Here is a 20526-nt window from a genome sequence, read left to right as displayed (position 1 = left end):
TGGTTATGCACATGCATGCACCTAATCTTGTTTCTAGAGATAATAACTTCCTTTTTTTTAAAAAAAAAAATCCTTCAAAGTTGCCTGTGGATGAGTTTAGTTCACATAGTTCTTTGAGGAATTCTACATGAGGCCTTCTGTACTATCCACTAAAACAAAACCATTCACAATAAAAGGGAAATCACAGTGGTTCGAAAAGACTCAAAGCTTTGTAATGCACCACCTATTCAAAAAAGTTCATGCTAGAGAGGGCTTAAAAATTGTTCCAATGCCAATGAACCAAAGAACAAAGTCCTCCTGATTGAATGATGTAGGAGAGATCCAGGAGCAGTACTAAAATGCAATAAGGGCCTGATAACAGCCAGCATGGACACCCAGCTTTTGGGAGGGAAAGAAGTCATGGGATTCCTGCCAGGTTATGTTATGGAAATGTAGTAATTTGTGATCAGTACCAGGACATGTATCTTTTTCTTTTGTATTGCCCTTGTCTCCAATCTCTCTAATTTCATGAACAGAGAGAAGCCTTGATAGATACTGAAGAATGTTACAAAACACTTGCCAATTTTCTTGTTAGGCAGTTCAAAGAGCTGCAGTATCACTGCAGATCTGTTTTTCCTCAACAAGATTGTGATCAGTAGTAGAAGTTGTGCCTGAACCATCAGCTCTGCCACACTTCTGATTTGAAATCAAATGGCAAAAAAAATTTCTTGTATTTCAAGTGTTCATGCTTTACAAATTTCTGCACCTAGAAATCTCTGTGGATTTGGCACTCAAGTTGAAGTTTTCAAGACTAACTTCTAAACCTCCAATTTGAATACTCACTAATCTGTTGTTATAAAATAAACCATTTCAGTGAGTTTCTATAGTCTGGAATGATGTGGGAGTTTCTTAGAGGACTGATAATGTAAATGGTATAATATGCTATGAAAGCCACATTTTTAGTGGTTGCTTGAGAACAGAAAGGGTCTGCAATATTTTGTTGTTTGGGTTTGGTTTTTTTTTTCTGATTCCTTTCTGTCCTGTTCAGTTCATTCTGTGCTGTAACTATTTATCTTGTCCTGTTTAGGATTCAGAAGGAGGTCTCTATGTGTGCATGAACACTTTTCTGGGATTTGGAAGGGAACACATTGAAAGACATTACCGGAAGACAGGACAGTGTGTGTATCTGCATCTGAAACGACATGTGATAGAGGTGAGACTTTTGCCTTCACAAATAACTACCCTGGCAGCTCTTGGGTCTCTTGTGCTTGTTTAGGTAACATAGACCAAATCTTGAATGTTAGAAATTAATGTATTCAGATGTCAGGCTGAGTATGATATTCAGATGCATGGATCCCAGCCAATCCTATAGCTTCAGTTCTGAGAGAAATCCGAAGCCCCAAAGAGTCCAGTCTTAAAGGCAGCTTGTTGCCTGACTTCCACGGAACTTTTTCATTCCACACTTCTGCACACCATACGTATATATACACATATTATGTGCATACTGTAGGTAACTAAATACTTTTCTGAAACTTGACTTTGAAGTGCAGAATTACTGGTGTTGGCTCAGATGTGGCTGGAAGCTTCTGAGACTTTTTTTTAATGTGAGATTTCATCTTGGGGTGACAGGACTTCTTTTCATCTTAAGATTTCTGTACAGTTAAGTCATGATCCCTACTCCTGACCTGGCCTGGGATTAAAGCTTGGCTTTAATGCTGGATTTAGAGTCACACACTGCCCTTTTTCAGTTTTACACCCACCTATATTCACTGTTCTTCCATAATATCACTGCATATCAATAGTGTGCTGCATTTTATAATTATGTGTGTGGTTTGTCTGACATCTTTAAAAGATTGTTAATGACTTCTGGCCTGAGCTATGTGGAAGGCACTGGGTTTACTTACAGCTCACGCTCCTGTAAGCTCTGTCTCTTTTGGCAAGTTAGAGTGCTTAAAATAACTTCATGGAGTGGGATAGAATATTTCATGTTTCTCATTTGACAGCCATGTTTCCCCTGGGTGATAAGGCCCTGAGTTAAATAAGGTGCCATGTCCACTTATTTTATGTCCAGTAGATGACTCTTCATATTTTATCAGAATTATAGCAGGTGGTTTGCATGTGTCCCAGGTTGAGATTCTTAGTGATCTTTGTTATTCTTCAGAATTGCCTTTTCTTGTAAGGGTGATAGCAACATTTTCCTTTGCACTGCTAGTGTGAGTTTTTGGAAAGCCTTCCCTAGTTTTAGCAACAGTTCTCTTGAGTGAATTTTACACTCTTGTTAGACAGTATCTGGGACTAGAAACAGGTGTGCAGACAACCTGTCAGCTTGCCTTGTATGTTATGTTCTTCCAGCATGTGACCTAGGAATTTTCAGTATTAAGGTAAGCTGGGAGTAAAATTGCCTCAAAAGTCCCTTTTCTGCATAAAGATTATGCTGAAGAACTCCAGAAGGGAGAAAGAAATATGCTGACTGTTGTTTGATGCTGTTTTAACTAAGAGCTAGTTAAGTAGCTCTTAATTTTCTCCTTGTGAATCACGGTACAGAAAAGGGTCCTGGCAGCTATGTTTGGAGGTGGTGATTCACTAGTGTGGTAGGAAACAGTTTTTGACTATATGGTACAGGTGAAGCATGTGTCATCTAACATGGCTCTTAGGTAGGATTCCTCATGCAATAGCTGTGGATTTTGTTTACTGTGACTGTTTGCTTCCTATGTGGTAGCTGTGTTTTCCTTTGAGCAGTGTGAAATGCCAGACCTCCACTGGAACAGTTGGGTGAAATGCACATGCTGCACTGGGAGTTGTTGTGTTGAGCCAAGCTTTTGATGGTGTGAGATACAGTAAAGCCAAAGGCATTGGACAGGCTATCTTAAGATTCTTTTAGTGAGGCTGCTATTCTTGCCTGTGGTTTCCTTGGCATCATTCTTTCACAATGTACTGCAATGCTGCAGAAATATGTGTTTGCTTCCAAAGTAATTTGGATTTTTTGAGTTGTGTATCTTGGCCCAATTGAATTAGAAAATAAGTGTCAAATCTTCAGCCTATTGGCTTAAGTAGAGCTATAATATCTGCCACTGGCAGGTCAGTGCCAGAGGCATCTGCTCAGTCATCAGAAATGTGCACAAGTGCAAGTTCTGGAGCTTCCTCTGATAAAATTCTTAGCTACATTAAGAAAATGGATTTTTTTTCTTTTTTCCCTGAATTTCACTCTTCAGAATTTTTCAATCTACCAGTTTCCTCTCATGGGTCTCGTGTACTCAGCCCTGGCCAAAGCTTCAGCTTGGTGCTATAATGTTACCTCAGCCCTATTGAAAACACTGGGCAGAAAAGTATGAAATATCCTACAGTGATGGGTTCCTGGCTGCTACTCAGAGGTGGTGCTGTTCCTGAAACGTGGCAATGGTGCAGTTAAAGAGAACAAGATAAGCTACACTGACACCTTGTACAAGAAGCATTGCAAACAATTTAATGCCACTACTGATGCTTTGTGTGGACTCCCATTTGTTGCTGTGTTACATCTGCTAGGAGCCAAAATTATTTTGTGGATAGGGAATGCTTTCAGTGGTTTCTAACAGGAGGATAAACAAGGTGAAAACTCAGGTTCTGTGTTTTTAAGGTGCAGTGGGCATCTGTAATTCTAGTTCAGATGTATTCAGAAGTTTGGAAAATCAAGCTGAAACGTTTAATGTTGGGATTGCAGTGAAAAAAACTCCATATTTCCTCTCAGAAATATCTATTGTGACTTTTACAGCACCTACTTGGTAACATCAGAATTCAATGGGTACTCCCCACTATGGGAAACATTTTTTTTTAGTTCTCAGTCTATGATCCTAGGTGTACATGTAATTTATTCATAATATATTTGTAATCAGGTTATGTATCTTGCTGCTCTTTTTTGAAAATAGGTTGGGATACTTGGATACTTTCTAACCACTTTCCAGTAATGTTACAGAAAAAAAAAATTATTCTTATTTTTGCTTAATTGCAGATTTTATTTTTTTTTTAATTCTGGAGTTGCAATCCTGATTCCCTTTCCACAGATCTTGTATATATGAATAATAGGTTCTGTTCTTAAGAGTAGTCAAGGAGTGTTAGTTAGCATCTGCTCTAAGAATGGAAAACTTTCATGTGATGTATAAGACCTCACTGATGATTTGAGCAGTCAGCTTTGGCCAAAGCTTTATTTACATGGTGAAGGGAACCACCCAAAATATGTGACCCTTTCACGTACCAAAGAGCAGAGGCAAACATGAACTTGCTTTAGGCTGACAGGTTCTTGGCTTGGTTTCTCTCCACCTGTTGTATCCCAATATTATTATTAAAAACAAAAAGTCACCTAACAACCTCACCAGTTCCACTAACATTATACACTACATAATGCATCATGTTGGCATTATAGCCACAGAGGCTTATTTGATTTGATTTAATGATGTCTGTTATCAAGCAGCTTAAGAAGTAATTGCATGGATTTCTACATTTCCTCAGCTACTAGTGTCTTCCCTAGTAGGCTGAGGTATTTTGAACCAGGAAAATAGTGCTTGAAATGCAATGTCACTGGGAAGTTACTGTTCTCTGCTTTGGAGTTTAGATTGAGAAATAAAATTCCCTCTGAAAAATTGCTTGGTTGGTGTCAGGTTTCCTCCATATTCTCTAATATTAAGAAAGGATAGTAGTGATTGGGATTCATCTTGATGGAAGAAGACATGGATCCTGATAGGCATTTTTTTCTGCCTAGAAGAGTATTAGCTGAGCTAATAGATCACAGCAAAGTGATCAGGCTGGAATTAGTTATGAAGGATTGAATCTTGATGCAGATAATATCTTTTTCTTTACCTTTCTACTTCAGCTATATTAATTCAGAACTACTGTAGGGGATCTAGTGGTGAGAGGCCTGAGTGATGCTATGTGTTCCTGTCTTGGTGACAGAACTGCTGTCATCCATGGTGACCATGAGACATGCTCTGCTCAACTGCTAACTGAGCAAAGTGTGAAGGATTCAGATGGTGGCTTTCTCACTCCATGAGGATAGGATGGAATAATGAGTTGACTCTCATTATTGAATGTAGAGGATTTATATTCTTGCTTAGCAAGGACTGTGACTTAATAGGAGTAACATGATAAACTAATGTGTGTTAGTAATGGTGATGGTATGGGTTATTGCTGGTTTACTTTTGTATTGCTTGACTGATTCTTAACTGTTTGTTTCTCTCTTTCCAGAAGATACCAGGAGCATCTGGTGGAGCTTTACCAAAAAGGAGGAATGCTAAGCTATTTTTAGGTATTGTGAACAGCTGCTTTCACACAGTCCTTTTCTGACTCTATCTGTGTGTGTACTTGGGTTCTGTCCATCATTGTGTCTGGATTTGAGACACCTTGTGAATTTATTTTTTTTTATTGTTGGGTTATTTTATTTAGCAACTATTGGTTCTAGTTTTTAAAATTGGTCCATAGAAATAAGTAATTCATAGCAATTTTGGTGCATATACATATGTGCATGTATACATGAAACATTTTAAAATTTTAATGTAAAGTAGGCCCTTCCCTATTCTCAAACAACCTAGGGTTTGGTAGGTATTTTTCTACTAATTCTGTCCTTTCTTTGTGGTATCCACAAAGCACCTTTTTATTAAAATATTTATCTATTCTTAATGTTTAGGTAGCAGGACCTCAGTATGGCACTGTTCTGCTCAGCAGCTGATCATAGGAAGGGTTTTCAGTATTTCAAAGTTTTTAGTCAGGTAAATATTCTTAAGTGATGCTGTGGTATCTCCTGTAGTGGATGTAACAGTACATGTATCATACACATCTCTTAGCAAATCTTATTCTGTTATTTCTACAATTATATGCCCTTGCTTCATAGAAAGCAGTTTTCTTACCATATCCATTTCATATCCAATCTCTATGGATATGAATCTCTATATCTATGGATTCTGATTACCCTAAAAACCTGAGGGCCTCATAAATAAGGATGATTCTCCCTCCTCCCATGATTTGTGGTATTTCTTTACTTTATCTATTATTTATTCCCTGTGTTCATACTGAACGGGGTATTTTTCTTCTGGTAGTGAAAAAGTTAATGTGGGTTTTTTGGCTGAAGGAAAACAATATGATATGTGGAACGTGTCCCTAAGAGGCCTTTGCACATTGTGATCAATTAAATTGTTGGTAGTAACAGTAAAATCTGGCATTTTATCTCTTAATCCAACATCTTCCTCATTGGTTCAGGTTTACCGAATTTCTCACCTTAAGAGGTTGTTTTAGTTCTGTCTTTCTCATTGTGACCTGAGTGCCTGTGGTGGGGGTTTCGGTACACCAAGCTGTACAATGTGTGTGGCTACTGCACAAAGTAGTTGTAGATCCAATCTGTAAAATGGGAAGAAATTAATTGATGGGATAAGATGAAGGCTTCCCATGACTTCACAAATCTCTCAACTAAGAAACAGTTACATTGTTGTCTGTGGTATGCAACCTTGTATTTAAAGCAGCAACAGTATGGCAAATGTGATACCAGTTTTAGAAGAAGAAGAAGAAAAAAAGACACAACGGGACCAGGAAAAGCATAATAATGATATTTAATTTTCATATTACCCCTTCTGGAAGAAAAATAATAAATTGGAGTTGATAGAAAGTTGTATAACTGTGACAGAACAGCTATTATTATTCAGAAAGGTAATTCTGAGAAAAATGATGTGAATGGTTCTTGGAAATTGCAGCTCAGTTGTTAGCAGCAGTGAAAGAATCAAGTGGAACACCAGTAGAGCCACATTTTATATTTGGTTCTCTATTATTTTGGTTTATAAATAGAAGTGAACTTCTCCTGAATAGCAAAACCACATCTCCATTTAGTATCTCTCCTGTGCTTCTTCCTCCAAAACAAAACAAATACCCAGCCCCCCATATACTCATTCCCACACCCTTTCCAACAAACAAAAAATTCCAGATAGATATCTGGCAGCCAGCAGGTGTATACTGTGGGAGGAATCACCACTTTTTGCCTTGTTCTGGTACCCTTGTCCTGGGCCTCTCTTGGCCTGTCTGTGCCATAGCCTGGACTCCAGGCTGGCTTTCCTGAAGCTTGTCTGTGAAGTGATGTTGATTTCCAGATCAGTTGCCATTGGAGTATCTGCCAGTGCAGCAAGCTGTGTGAGCTCTGTTTTGAGTGAAGTCAGAGATAACTTAGATCACCAGTTAAATGTGTTCTGAAGTACTCAAATGAACAGCCCTGTCAGTGAGGATGATAATTGCTGGCAAGAGGAGTGTCAGTGAGGAGCTGTATCTGTGGCACACAGGGGAGGCCTCAGAAAGGAAGAGAAAACTTCCACTTAGAGAGTCTGGAAGAACATCTGAAGTTCCTGAGCTTTTCCTGGATGACTCCCTATAGCAGTGAATTCCAAGTGTAAAGACCAGTCATAAGAGTGGATGGAGTGGATATGACCACTGCATCACTTAGCTCTCCTACATCTCATAGCAGTCAGTAGTAGGACCCTGCTTTCACTAAGGATGTTTGCTTGGTAAGGTTCTGAAGAGGATTTTTAGCACAAGTCGTTTGTGTGGTTTAAGTTTATATTTATGTAAGAAAGTACATATGGAGGATGTATCTATGAATGGAAAAGTTGTGATTTAGGAGGATTTAGCCCAATAAAAATGTGCACACTTCCTAGCAGTGGCAGTGGAATTGATTAGACCATGAGTGAACCTTCTGCTTCCTGGCTTTGCTGTCTAAGTTTGAGTATAAAATGGTGAGCAAATACCTTACAGTAATAGTTTTAATAGTTTACTGGTTTAGGTAGAACTGTGGAAGTGAGGCTAATGAACAAAGGCTAGTGCTGCTAGCAAAATAGTTCAGAATTTAAATATTTGTGGTTCAGCTTTGCCTGTTAAACATGACTGTCCCAAAAATCCACAGGGTGATACATATATCACATATATATATGTTATTCTAGAATTCTGTATTTAGAAGTAAGAGAAGTGTAATAATGCTTCGGAGATGTAGGAAGCAATTTGAATGTTATTTTACAGGTATGAATGATCTGGTGGTAGAAAGTTTTATTTTCTTGTGCTACAAAGGAGAACATTATGAGTGCAAAGTGAATCTTTGTTGTTAATTAAATTTCTTCTCTTTTTATAGCTCATCTGATGAGGTCAGTGTTTCAGGTGTGCCCGAGGACAAATTAACTGAACAACTTATAGTTTACAAAGTGGTGGTGCTGCTGCAGTTGTTATTTAGAGGCTTCAGGATTTGAATCACTTTGAAGTGATTTGATTTAAATACCCAGTCCTCCATTTCCAAGTCAACACAAATTTGTCCATTGCTTTCAGTGAGAGTGAGGTCAAGCCCACATTCCTAAGATGTCTTTCTAGGGTTTCAAAATTAGTTGACTCACTAGTCAACATCCTCATTCAAATTTAATGTTTGTATTCCCTTTCATATGCACACAGACACATCCATGTGCACTGGAAATCCTCCTTTGGGGGTCCTGTCTGGAGTATCCTTATGCCACTATTATTAGTGCAGTCAGTTGGTAACTTGTCTAAATCTGATCTGGACTCATCCACTCCTTTCCTTCCTTTCCTGTGAGTTGGTTTACAACACTCCCTCTTCCCCTTCCAGCTGTCATTTTTAGTCAGTTCAGCAGCAATGCATTTCTCACCATCACTAAAGTGATGCCTGTGAGCTGGAGAAAATTTACTCTACTGACCACTTGCCCAAAATAACAGCACCAGTCAAGCCTCTGTTGTAATGTGTCTGTTATTTGGCTTTGCCTGTTGTCCTGGCCTCCCAACACAACACTTAGGATTCATGGACACTTCATTTTAGTGACTTAGTGTTTAAGTGGGGCTCTGATGAGGCACCACAAAGATGTTAATCCACTGGAAGGGGAACAGCATTGTGTGGACATCCACCACCAAGCTGTCAGCTCTTTAAAAAGATTAAAATCTGGTTGGTTTTTTTTTGTGGTTCCATCTTAGAACTAAGTAAACCCAGAGATTTGTCCAGAGATTCTTCTATGTACAATGCATCTTGGAAGAATGCCTTTGTCCAAGAATCAGCTTTGTATGAAAGTTTGCATTTTTCAGTGCTTTAAGTATTACAGTAACATTAATCAAATGTACTCCATTTTCAAGCAGATTTCTCCCTGCTGCACTGCCTACAGTTTCCCTTGTTCCTCTCTCAAATCCTGTAATATTTTTGAAATGCAAGTTGGAAACTGCTTGCAGAGTGCACATGATGCCCAGTGGCCTTGGGGTCAACCTCTGCCTTCACTTATTGTGGGCTCCATTGCCTTCTAAAGTTGTACTTGTCTGCTTTTATTGTAGCCACTTTCTTCACAGTCAAAATTGCCAAAAAGCACTGGTGGTTCTTTTAGTTCCTATTCAGTGAGGGTACATGTGTTAAGTGTACCAGATTTACATCGTCACCCTCAGAGGTGGAATTGCCATTTAAATCCTCATGTTTTTGGTTTTGTTTTGTTTTAATCCTGGACCTGTTCTGAAGCTTTGTGTATCTTTCTTTAAAATAAGAAGTGTGATGCTGTCATACTGGAGTGTCAGACATGCAGAATGCCATGCTGACAGGACATTATTTTCTAATCTTCTGGAAATATGAATTATGAATACAAAGAAGGTAAAGAGGATCTTTCCTTCCCTACCCGTTGCACACAAAACAATGCTCCTGAGTCTGTGAAGTCCTTAGATGACAGCAGATGATTGCTAATAGGATACTCAATCTTTCATCCCTGGATCACTAGTTCAAATGCAGGTCAGATCATCAGCAGTAAAGTCACTACTGTCAGGCTGTCGTTGTTTGGCTTGTGAGATGAGTTTAAGTGGGTGCCTGAATTTTGAACCCAGGCAACCATATCATTGGTGTTTCTATACAATGGGTTGTAAATTCTGTATAAACTCAATGTCGGTATAGTAAGGAAATGAAAATCCCAGGAGGTCTTCCGCGTGTCTACAGATAGCAGCAGTTGATGTCAGCTGTCCTCAGGTTCCCTCTGGTGGCTGAGCGAAGTATGTGACTGCAGGCACTGGAAAAGGCATTTTCTGCCTTTAAACCTCTTTGAACATGCATTGAGGAACATCTGTCATGTTTAGCACATGCTTCGTGCTTTGTTATGCCTGCCACCATCTGCACATTAAGTGAAACTTCTCTGTGATGTGTGACATCAGCTTGGAGGTACAGTTTCTTTTGCTTCCTAGAGCAGAAGAGCTGCTGTTACAGACTGCATCTGCTGAGATTCTCTCTTTTATCAAAATACAGGATTGTAATACAAGCTGAGAAAGAAGCCCAGAGTAAAGTGAGGTTGCTGGTTATCTTTATCATGCAATGGAAAGGGAAGGAATTGTTAGGCAAATTGTGTGAATCAGGGAGGTAATATTTTCTTTATAAATGTTGTGCTTTCAGTATAAGAGAAAAAAATTCTTGCTTTTGTATCTATACTCATCTGATGAGAAGAGGCTTTTGTTTGTTGCTGCTGAGAAAGATGTCTTCCTGCTGGAAGGCACTGACAGTGAATTGTCACCCTTCAGTTTGACTGGTGCAGAATTGAATGGAGACTGGATTATATTCCTCTCAAGGGGTGGTCTTTGCGGGTCACATTAAAATATATTTTGATGCTTTTTTAACACTTGAGCTGTACAGGCTCTACTGCCCACGGGGTTAATAGAGAGCTTAATTTTCTGAATCTGGTTTCTGTCATCCTCACTTCTCTCCCAGACACACATTTGAGATTTCAGGCATTCCCAGAGTGCAGTGGTTGCTGCCAATGCTCGTTTAGTATTGAGTGACTTGTTAAGTACTTGAAGTGAAAATAAGAGCCAGCTCTAGCTACTGTTAATGCACCTTCTTTCTTGATTGGACCTTATTCTGTCAGTGACTTTATGGCACATCAGCATACTGTAGATTCAGCATCTCCAGGTGGGAGGCAGATCCAGAAGATCCCATCTCTGCCCATCCGATTCTTATATTGAATCTCCTGAAATCTCTGACACAATATGCATATGTTTGGTCTAAACTTCTTCACTTGCTGTGGAAAGAAATGAGCAAGATTTTAAACTCAGTCTTGTCACTGTGGGATAGTTATATTTTGATGAAGCTAGAGATGTAACTAAATATTAAGTTACTTCTTATCCTATCCTGGCTTCTCTCCACGTTCACTTATTTCTGGCCATGTGTTTTAGCTGACTTTGCTTGATCAATGGCTCATTTTTAAGCAAAAAAGTCATCCTTATACTGGAATAAGAGTCTACACAAATAATACAGAAGGCTTATTAGTTAATAGCTGCTTTTTAAGTAGGTAGTTACACTGAATACAGAATGGACTGAGCAAGAGAGGTATAATGCTGGTATAACTGTACTTACTGTAGCTATTTGAGACTATGGAGGAGATGTGGGAATACTCCCAGGCTTGGACATCTTAATGGGAGGAAATGCCCCAGGTTCAAGATAGGTGAGAGCCACAGCACATTTCTGCCAGGTTTCTGATCTGAAAAATAAAGGGGCTAAAACAGAGGAACACTGTTCCTTCTCTGCAATTTGGGCATGCATAGTGCAGCCTGGTCTCCACATTGTATAGTGTTTCAAGATTCTAGGTGAAAAGCACAGCATCACGTCCTGACTTTGTCCAAAATGAGCAGAATTTTGTTTACTTCCCATAATGTGAAGTCTGCAACAATGCACTGCTTGAAAGAGGCCGTATGAACTGTGACTGGTGGCAACATTAAGATGGACATTATGGTCCTCAGAATATCCTCTTACAGGATCGTCAGATTTCAGTTTAGATCAGGATTTCAAACATTTCTAGTCAGAAGAAACTACCATCAGTGTCAACTTGCAGGCTGATGTCAGGCAAGCAATGCTTCATAGTGGTACATGTGACACAATTTAGGAGCCTTGATCTTGAGACAGTCTCCTAACATTCCCCATTGTCTTTTCCAGATCTAGAGTTAAACAGTGATCTCAACAGTGATGACTTTGAATATGAGGACGAAGCAAAGCTTGTTATATTTCCTGATCACTATGAAATCTCATTACCCAACATAGAAGAGTTACCAGCACTGGTCAGTGAGTGTGTGCAAGTGATGACAGGAATTGTCTTGTGCTTCAGTTTTTATCCAGATGGTGCTTTTGTTTCCTTACCTGGTGCTTGTTTTTACATAGACATCTTTCTTTATAGAAAGCTGTAATAGAGAGTCAGTAATTTTTAAAAGTCTGCTGTCTTTGTTTCTTGAACCCTTACCTTCTGTATTCTTTCCCTTATTGTGATGCTTACTCTCCTGCTAAAATAATAACAACTACAATCTAGAATACATGCATATTTAAATATGTAAACAGTGTTAATGATACCCAGTTCTGTATGTGGTTAGCAATGGGCTGGATGCCAGATTCTGTTGGGTCACCGAATAATGTCAGGTTTTGATTCACATACATTTGTCTTGCAGGTGACTATAGCTTGTGATGCACTCCTCAGTGCAAAGTCACCCTACAGGAAGCAGGAACCTGACTCCTGGGAAGAAGAGCTACAAGCATCTAAACATGCCAAAACACTTGTACAGATAGACAACGGTGTCAGAATTCCCCCCAGGTGAGGTTAATGAGGTTTGTTCATTGTAGGTTCTATTACAATCCAGAGTAACAGAACTAAAGCCAGCAGCTCAGCCAACAACTCTCTTGCATGACTGGATTGAGTATGTATTTGTTCTGACCTACCAGAACTGTAAATACAGGGTTGATTCCTGCCTTACTTATTTTTTTTGTTTCTTCCTGTTTTCTCTTCCAGTGGTTGGAAATGCTCAAAATGTGACCTGCGGGAGAATCTGTGGCTAAACCTGACAGATGGTTCAGTGTTGTGTGGCAAGTGGTTCTTTGATGGCAGTGGAGGGAATGGGCATGCAATGGACCACTACAAGGAGACAGGTTATCCCCTGGCAGTGAAGTTGGGAACCATCACTCCTGATGGAGCAGGTCAGCCACCTGTCAGGTTCTGGGATGGGCTACCTTTTGTGCATGAGACTAACAGTGTAAATCTATTACCAATTGGGTCTGTGCTTCTGGTGCCAATGTTGGAGATGAATATGGAAAGAAAGCAGTGGGAATATGAATCTTAGTATCGGCTGGGGGAAAATAACACACAGCTCATCTTGGACAAAGCTCTTACCTTTTTTATCTTTTATTCTTATCTTGTTTTATGGAATAAATAGGGGTTTTTGGGGGGTTGTAATAGTAGATTTATAATAGAAGAATGGTATTACTTGGAAACGGTGGAATCCAGAATATTTTTCAGTTCTGCTATATTCACTAGGGCAAATGGTTCAGTATTATGTAGCATAGAAGCAGTAACAGGATAATTATTTTAAATTCAGACAATTATGTTGTTATCATTATGTACAGTTTTTTATCATCCTAGAAACTGTGTTATTTTTCTGTATGGTTTTAGTAACATTTTGTTCAGTCTAATGAATGCTCATCTTCATGGGCCAGCTGTGGTGCTTATTTGAAAAATGCCTGAATATCTTGAGAGGGGAAAAAAGCTATAGATGTATCCTTCTTTGAATATTCTCTGAACGTGATGTTCTGCAGTGTTGCTGTGGAGAGGATTATGGTGCGTGAGGATTAAAAACATGAGAAGCTGAAAAACTCCTAAGCAAAGAGATCCTCTGCTGCAGCTTTACTGAGAAATAAAGTGGGAGAATACATAGAATAATTATGTTTTTGTTTTAGTGCTTTTAATCATATGGATGAAAAATATTTAACACACACTAGTTTGGAGTTTTTCATCTTTAAGTCCTATTCAGTGGCAGGGAAAGGAGACTGTAGTTGGATTCAACCAGCTGTGACACAGAAAGACTGAAAAAAATTCATTCTTCTCTCCAGATGGAGTATTGTTTCCTTGCATGAGCCTGGTCTTGGATGATTTATGTCTGAATTTCCTAGTTATTGAAGGTGTTTAGAATTTGCCCAGCTGTAGGTTTCAACTTCAACTACAAAATAAACAAAATATTCTTTAGTGGTTTTTTTGAACTATTTTTTTTCCTCATCTTTAGCAGCAATACTTATTTCCTTATGTGCTCCTGTCCTTCTGACTACTACCAATCAGCTTGTTCCTCTCTCTTGTGTAGCCTTTGTGATAACAAAGGACAAGCTGTCATGGTTCCTTTAGAATGAGAGGTAGCAGCTGTTCTCAGCAGACCTTTGTTCTGGATGCTGTTTACTTGGTTTCCCTATAGAAAAGATTTCCCTCCCCCAACCCTCCTGGTTTCCTTTTCATTAATTCTCTCTCTGATCTATATTGTGGTAATCATAACCTCTTGGTAGGGCTGGATGACAGATGAGCTTCAGGAAAGAGCCTCCTTGTCTGATTGTGATGCAACATCTGTCTGGTTTCTCCTTTCCTGAGCTGGAGGTGAAGAGTTGATGGTTGAGGAGTAATAAGAGCTATTAGCTCTGCAGACATAACTTATTCCTTTTTCTCACCAGTAAGAAAGACGAGGTGCCAATAGGCCACTTATGCTTACCCTGTGTGTTCACAGAGAAAGCAGACCAGAGGTCCTTGTCTTGAGAAATCTGTATTCTAAACATTATTAGGATTTCTGGGCCATTAGCCCCATTTTGTAGTGTTCTGTCAACAGAAAGATCTGAGATCGGGGAAAAAAATTGAAGTAAACTTCTATTTTCTGCTGTTAGACCTTGTCAGGATCTGCAAGAGGGTCAGAAAAGCTGCTTGCTTCAATAGGTTGAGTAATCCTTGGTAGACTGTGCTACCTGCTGGGGTTTTGGAAGCCATGTTGAACAAGAACTCTTCGCAATTGTTGGATACTTCTTTGGGAGATCGTGTGCAACTTGTTTCCTCAGAGACAACATCTCCATTGCCTGTTATTCTTTAAGTAGGAAGGAGTGATGTCTGCACAGGCAGAACAGGTGTAAATCTTGAACCGTGGAAGGAAAGGAAACATTGCCATTGTTCTTGGCACAGTATGAATAATAATGATTATTCTCTGTTTAATAATATTCTGTGTTACCTGTCTCAAATTTATCGTGAGTTATTTTATTTCCCCCCCTTTATATTACTTCATTCTTTCCCCTTCTCAGACTAATGATATGGGCTTCTGTGTGTCACATTTGCTGTCTTGCCTATGTTCCTTATCTACTCAAGTCTGTCTGTACAGACATGTGTCTGGGGGCTCTCACCTTGTTTCTTTGATTTGCTGCTCTTTGATTTTTTTATTTATTTATTTTTAAATAAATGCCTTCTATTTCCCATGAATTTAACTTGGCTACTCAGCAGGAACTACTAAAGCATGTGACGTAGGAGCTGGACTTGAGCAGAAGATTAATGTATCTTGTGTTCCATATCTGCTGCTCTGGGTCAGTAGTCCCAGATGGCTGCTCTCTCTTCAGTTGCCAGAGCTGAGAACAAACACAACCCAAGCTTCCACATTAAAAGCACTCATACAAGATCAGTTCACGTGTAATTTAACTCCATTAGGTGTTTGAACTTTAGAGGATCTTTTGGCTGTGTTATGATCTCACCAGAAGACTATGGGAATGTTGTGATCTCCTGTGTATGGATGAACAGTCATGTCTTGCTACCACACAGTGGAATTCCAGCAGATGGGCAGCTACAGCCATGTGCATGCCAGAGAGGTCATCAGGACCAATGTTAATGAGAGGGTCTGATGGCTAATAAGCAGCTGGCAGCTTAACCCAAAAGCACAGTTCCCTGGTTTGAGAGCTGAAGTTCTTAACAGGCCTGGCAAATTTTAAAAGTGTGGGTTTTGGTACCAGCAGACTTCAGAGAAACTGCCTTTTTGTTAAAGGGGATGTGCTGGGCCAGAGTCGGCATCTGTAGATGTCAGGAGAGGGCAGGATAAGGACCTTTCAAAGAGGTCTCCTGGCTGAGAAAAGTGCAGGTAGACTGGCACAGGAGTTCTGAATTTTGGTACAAGCAGAGTCCAAAGCAGGGAAGTAGTCATTCACTACAGAGGAAGAGGCCAGAGAACAGAAAAGATGGAAGTCTTGTTCAAGGCTTCTTGGTGCGTGTCTTACCACTCATACCCATTTATGATGCCTGCTCCAGTAGGTGAAACCTCCTCTGAACTCAGATTTGGTACATGGCTTGCTTGATAAACACTGAAAATGAGTGTTTTGCTCAACTACTTTGTTCTTCTGTTGCATTTATTAACCTTGGTTTCATTATGAAAATATAATCACTAGACATACTGCTTCCTTCCACAGTCTGAACTTTGCCCTGCCAAAATGTTTATGGGCTTTTACTTAAGGCTGTAAGGGACCTATCATAGAGCTACAACTGAAATCTACATCTCCCATACAATAAAGCAAGACACCCTAGTCATGAAATCAGCCTTTGTCCCTAACCAAAAGATTAATCTTCCAAGTCCAGTCACATGGTGTCCAATCCAATAAACACTTCTTTATTTCTAGTAAATGATTTCTCAGCTTTCCCTGGGTTTCTGTCAGTAAAGGGCTCAAGGGAATTCCTTAGACTCTACTAGAAATGAAAATAGCATAGTCAGTAATCAGCCAATAGTCAGTTTTGATGTGCCTCTCTGTATCTAGTAACTCCACAAAACCTTTGAATATGTAATTGCCATGTTCAAAGCATGTACTGACCCACATATTTGAGAAATTTGCCTCTTTCCTTGTTTTCCCTACAAATTTCTTACTTTATAGGGGAGAATACTGTGATCACTGTAAGTATTTTCAAGTTTTAATACTGAGGTCTCAGTTTCTTTTGAGGAGTGTATTTGAGGTAATTGTGTTGAGAACATTTAAGATATTTACTGAGCTTTGTGGGCGTCTATGCATTTTTCAGCTGGTTGTAACCAAACTTAGAGAATGTAAATAAGGTATCTTGTATAAGCTGTCCTGTAATGAGAATGCAATGCTGGTAAAGAAGAAGGGATCACATTTTAATATTACAGCTCATCTATTTCTCTCTGCTTTTGTAGATGTCTATTCCTTTGATGAAGAGGAGCCAGTTTTAGATCCACATATAGCAAAACATTTGGCACACTTTGGAATTGATATGCTGCAGATGCAAGTGGTAGGAAATCCATCCTTTATTTAGTGTGTTATTTATTTGTCATTTGTTTAGCTGGAGGTGGGAGAGAAACAGGAAGAAAATGATACTTGTAGCTTCTATATGTGTGATTCCTTCAAACTGTCATGATAGTATTTAGTTTTGTTAAGTTCATCCAGCCAGTTCATGTTTTATTTTCTGAGGTCTGAGATAAGTGAATCATTACTGTCAAGTCTGAAACTTGCCTTCAAAAGTGTTTCTTAGTAGTCTGTAGTTTACATGTTTCATTTTTTGTGAGTTATGTACCCTCTGTCTTCAAGATTAAAAACCTTACCCAATTACAGAAGAATATCTAGAATTTATAATTACGGTGACTGAAGGAAAGCCTGTTGGGTGTGTCAACAGATAAAAATGTTAAACAAAAATAAGCTAAACAAGGGATAAGTAAAAAAGTGGTTGAAAGGCTCTTAATTTAAAGTTATAAATTCCAGTTTAGGTCTTGTTAAATACATTACAAAATGAACAAATACACTGTCTCTAGTCTAGAAAATGGCATGGTCTGTGGTGTTGTACACTAGAAAGGGACTGAGGTAGAAAGGATTTTTTTCCTGAACATGCTGCTGGGCTGTATTAGTAGAGAAGTCCTTTTAATAATTTCTGTCTTAGTGACTGTAAATTCCAGTTCTCTTTAAATAATGCAAGAAGACTGAAAGGAATAAGTTTATAAAAGCAGGTAGTTTTTTTGTTGTATTGCTTTTTTTCATTCAGGCATGTAGCCTAGTAGCACTACCTGGGAATCTGAATATGAAAACTTAAAAATAATCAAGGTTGATATCAGTTTAGTTTATTTCATTGTCCAAGCAGAGAGAAACTAATAATAGCTCTGAAATGACAGAGAAGAGTTAAACTGAAGTTTTAAAAGCCTTTGTGGTAGCAATATTAGTCCTGGTATACTTGTTTCCTTGTGAATAACAAGTCTTTTATCCACTTGTCTTTTCTGGAAAACCCGTTTCACTTGGCAGCCTTTAAAACTTAGTCTCAGCTATTGCAAAGGTTTCACCTCTGGTCTTCACACCACTCTGAAAAATTCTTAGTGAAGTGGTGGAGCAGTGCTAGCAGTAAATGACATTGTAGTGGTATAAGTAGAGGTATGAGGAAAGGTAGAGGTATATTGGAAAAACAAGCTGCTAGTCTTTGATCCTGATCTTCTCTTTGACTTGCAGGATTTACCTCCCTTTGCTCATTGGTTTGGCTCCTCTTTTCTAGAGCAGAGATCACAAAGTTGGTGATGTGATGATAGCAGCAGCGTAATTGCTGCAGACATTAAGAAGTTAAAAAAATCTTGTTGCTTTCAGACAGAGAATGGGCTGAGAGATAATGATATAAAACCAAGAGTCTCTGAATGGGAAGTGATCCAGGAAGCTGGCATGAAGCTCAAGCCCATGTATGGCCCAGGATACACTGGCATGAAGAACTTGGGAAATAGCTGCTACCTCAATGCTGTCATGCAAGCCATTTTCAGCATCCCAGAGTTCCAGCGGGCGTGAGTAGCTTCAAACTAGTTCCTGTCACTAGCTGCTGCATTCTTCAGTCTCTTGTTTTTCTAAGCAAAATGGTATTTATTTTCTGCATGCAAACAGGCCTCTTTTGGTCAGTTCAGTGGCTGCTTAGAGGATTTAGTGGTTGTATTTTATTCTGGAAAAGGTTGGATCACAAAACCCGGTCTCCCTGTAACCTCAAACTTGATTGCTATGTCTCTGCTTTTTACATATAGATGTATGTACCTCTGTTTTTTCTCAGTATCCTGTTGGGGTTTTTTTGTACTGGTTTCTGTACCACCTTTTACATGCAGGTCTGTACAAGAAGAGAAAACCTATTAGAGGCATTTTTACAATTAAAATTCTTGTTTTTAAAAAAATAATTTTGTGAAAAGGGTACTGTGAATGTATCCTTCCACTGAACAAATGAGTAAGAGGACAAAGGCACAACAGGAGACTATGAAATATTCCTGACAGATCAAAACTGAACACATCACTCCAAGGAGAAAAACTTTTTTCTGAAGGACAGTTTAGGGTTTGCAATAAATTTCAGAGTGCTTTTTCATTCCACAGCAGTAGTAGCATGTGTGCTGGAAGTAATACATTTAGATTTTTGGAAAACCTCCCAGGTTTGCCTGTAGCAATGGTATTCTGGAGCAGGGAGAAAACTTTTGGTTGTTTACTTTGTTAGCCATATGGAATACTCATTTAGTGCCAGCTTTTCTATTTCCATTTTTGAAAAAAAAAATTAAAAAATCAAAATGGACTTCACTAACTAGGGTTGTTTTCCACAGCATGGTCCTTGAAGTTAACTGAAAACTGTAGTATCAAGAGAGTAGTGGAGATCTTTGATGAAAGAGGGACCAGCAGAGTTTAGGTGTGTTCTTTCAATGTAGCTTTACCTACCTAGCCTTCTTCTCTTGGGAAAAGGGAAGCAATGCTACTGAATGTTTTGCTTTCCAAAGAAATGGTTAGAACACTGTATACCTCAGAACACTGTATGCCTTGGTGTTTTGTTCTCTGGAGAAACTGAATAGAAATATTCTTTTCATGTGTTTTGTTCCTGATACCAATTTGTCATTTATTTGGTGGTGTTGGTTAGGAATAGAAAGTATATTGATCCTTAGCACTGTGATTTTAGGCAACACTATCCTCCAGCTATTTCAAGATCAAGGAATATAATTTATATTCCTGATGAATAGCACCACTGTATCCTTTATAGCTAGAAGCTTTTATGCAAAACTTAAATGTCCTCTTGCTAACTTCTTTACTATTATTGTTCCATGATAGAAGCACTCATCAGGAATAAGTTAAATCATTGCTATGATGCAGAATTTGACTTGAGGAAGCCCAATGATGTACCACTGCTGAGGGCTGAGTATCTATTAAGATATACTTGAGTAAATTTAACTCAAATATCTGAATATTTCTGCTTTGTTCTTACTACCCAGGTATGTGGGAAGCCTTACACGAATATTTGACTACTCTCCTCTTGATCCAACACAAGATTTCAACACTCAGATGTAAGTGAGAGTCCTAAGTGATTTACCTACTCAAATTAAATAGAAACAAAATAATTTAATGGCAGGGCAAAAGAAGACTACTGCATAGGCTTGAAAGTGAGATATGGCACAGGGTAGAATTGGAAAATTTTCCCACTTGGTTGCATGTAATGATGTTTCAGCAGGGGGTCAAAGACAGTAAACTTTTTTTTCTTGAAATAAAAACCTTGTCTTCCTTTCTGTTTTTCTCACATGTTTGTTTCTTCCCTGCCACTTTCTTCCCTACAGGGCTAAACTGGGACATGGCCTTCTTTCAGGCCAGTACTCTAAGCCACCCATGAAATCTGAGCTTATTGAGCAGGTGATGAAAGAAGAACACAAGGTATTTGACTGAGTTTGTGCAGCCTGGTAACTAGGTAAAAGTGATATCCTGCGAAGAGGGAACAGGTGCCAGGCATTGAAGAACAC

General features: G+C 39.0%; 1 protein-coding gene across 1 annotated transcript in view; it reads left to right on the top strand.

Annotated features, from left to right (window-relative positions):
- The window catches only part of USP13 (ubiquitin specific peptidase 13), a 45410-nt gene that overhangs the window by 7247 nt on the left and 17637 nt on the right, over nt 1–20526 (top strand). The window contains exons 2-10 of the mRNA XM_030456087.1: nt 1067–1192; nt 5194–5254; nt 11918–12039; nt 12421–12563; nt 12759–12943; nt 16948–17042; nt 18374–18561; nt 20008–20079; nt 20347–20440. Coding sequence (XP_030311947.1) covers nt 1067–1192; nt 5194–5254; nt 11918–12039; nt 12421–12563; nt 12759–12943; nt 16948–17042; nt 18374–18561; nt 20008–20079; nt 20347–20440 — 1086 coding nt within the window. The remainder of the gene's footprint in view (nt 1–1066; nt 1193–5193; nt 5255–11917; nt 12040–12420; nt 12564–12758; nt 12944–16947; nt 17043–18373; nt 18562–20007; nt 20080–20346; nt 20441–20526) is intronic.

This window comes from Calypte anna, chromosome 9 (genome assembly GCF_003957555.1).
Source record: "Calypte anna isolate BGI_N300 chromosome 9, bCalAnn1_v1.p, whole genome shotgun sequence".
In the NCBI taxonomy this organism is placed as follows: domain Eukaryota; kingdom Metazoa; phylum Chordata; class Aves; order Apodiformes; family Trochilidae; genus Calypte; species Calypte anna.
The sequence above is the reverse complement of the archived record's forward strand: the minus strand, read 5'-3'. Positions and strand labels throughout refer to the sequence as shown.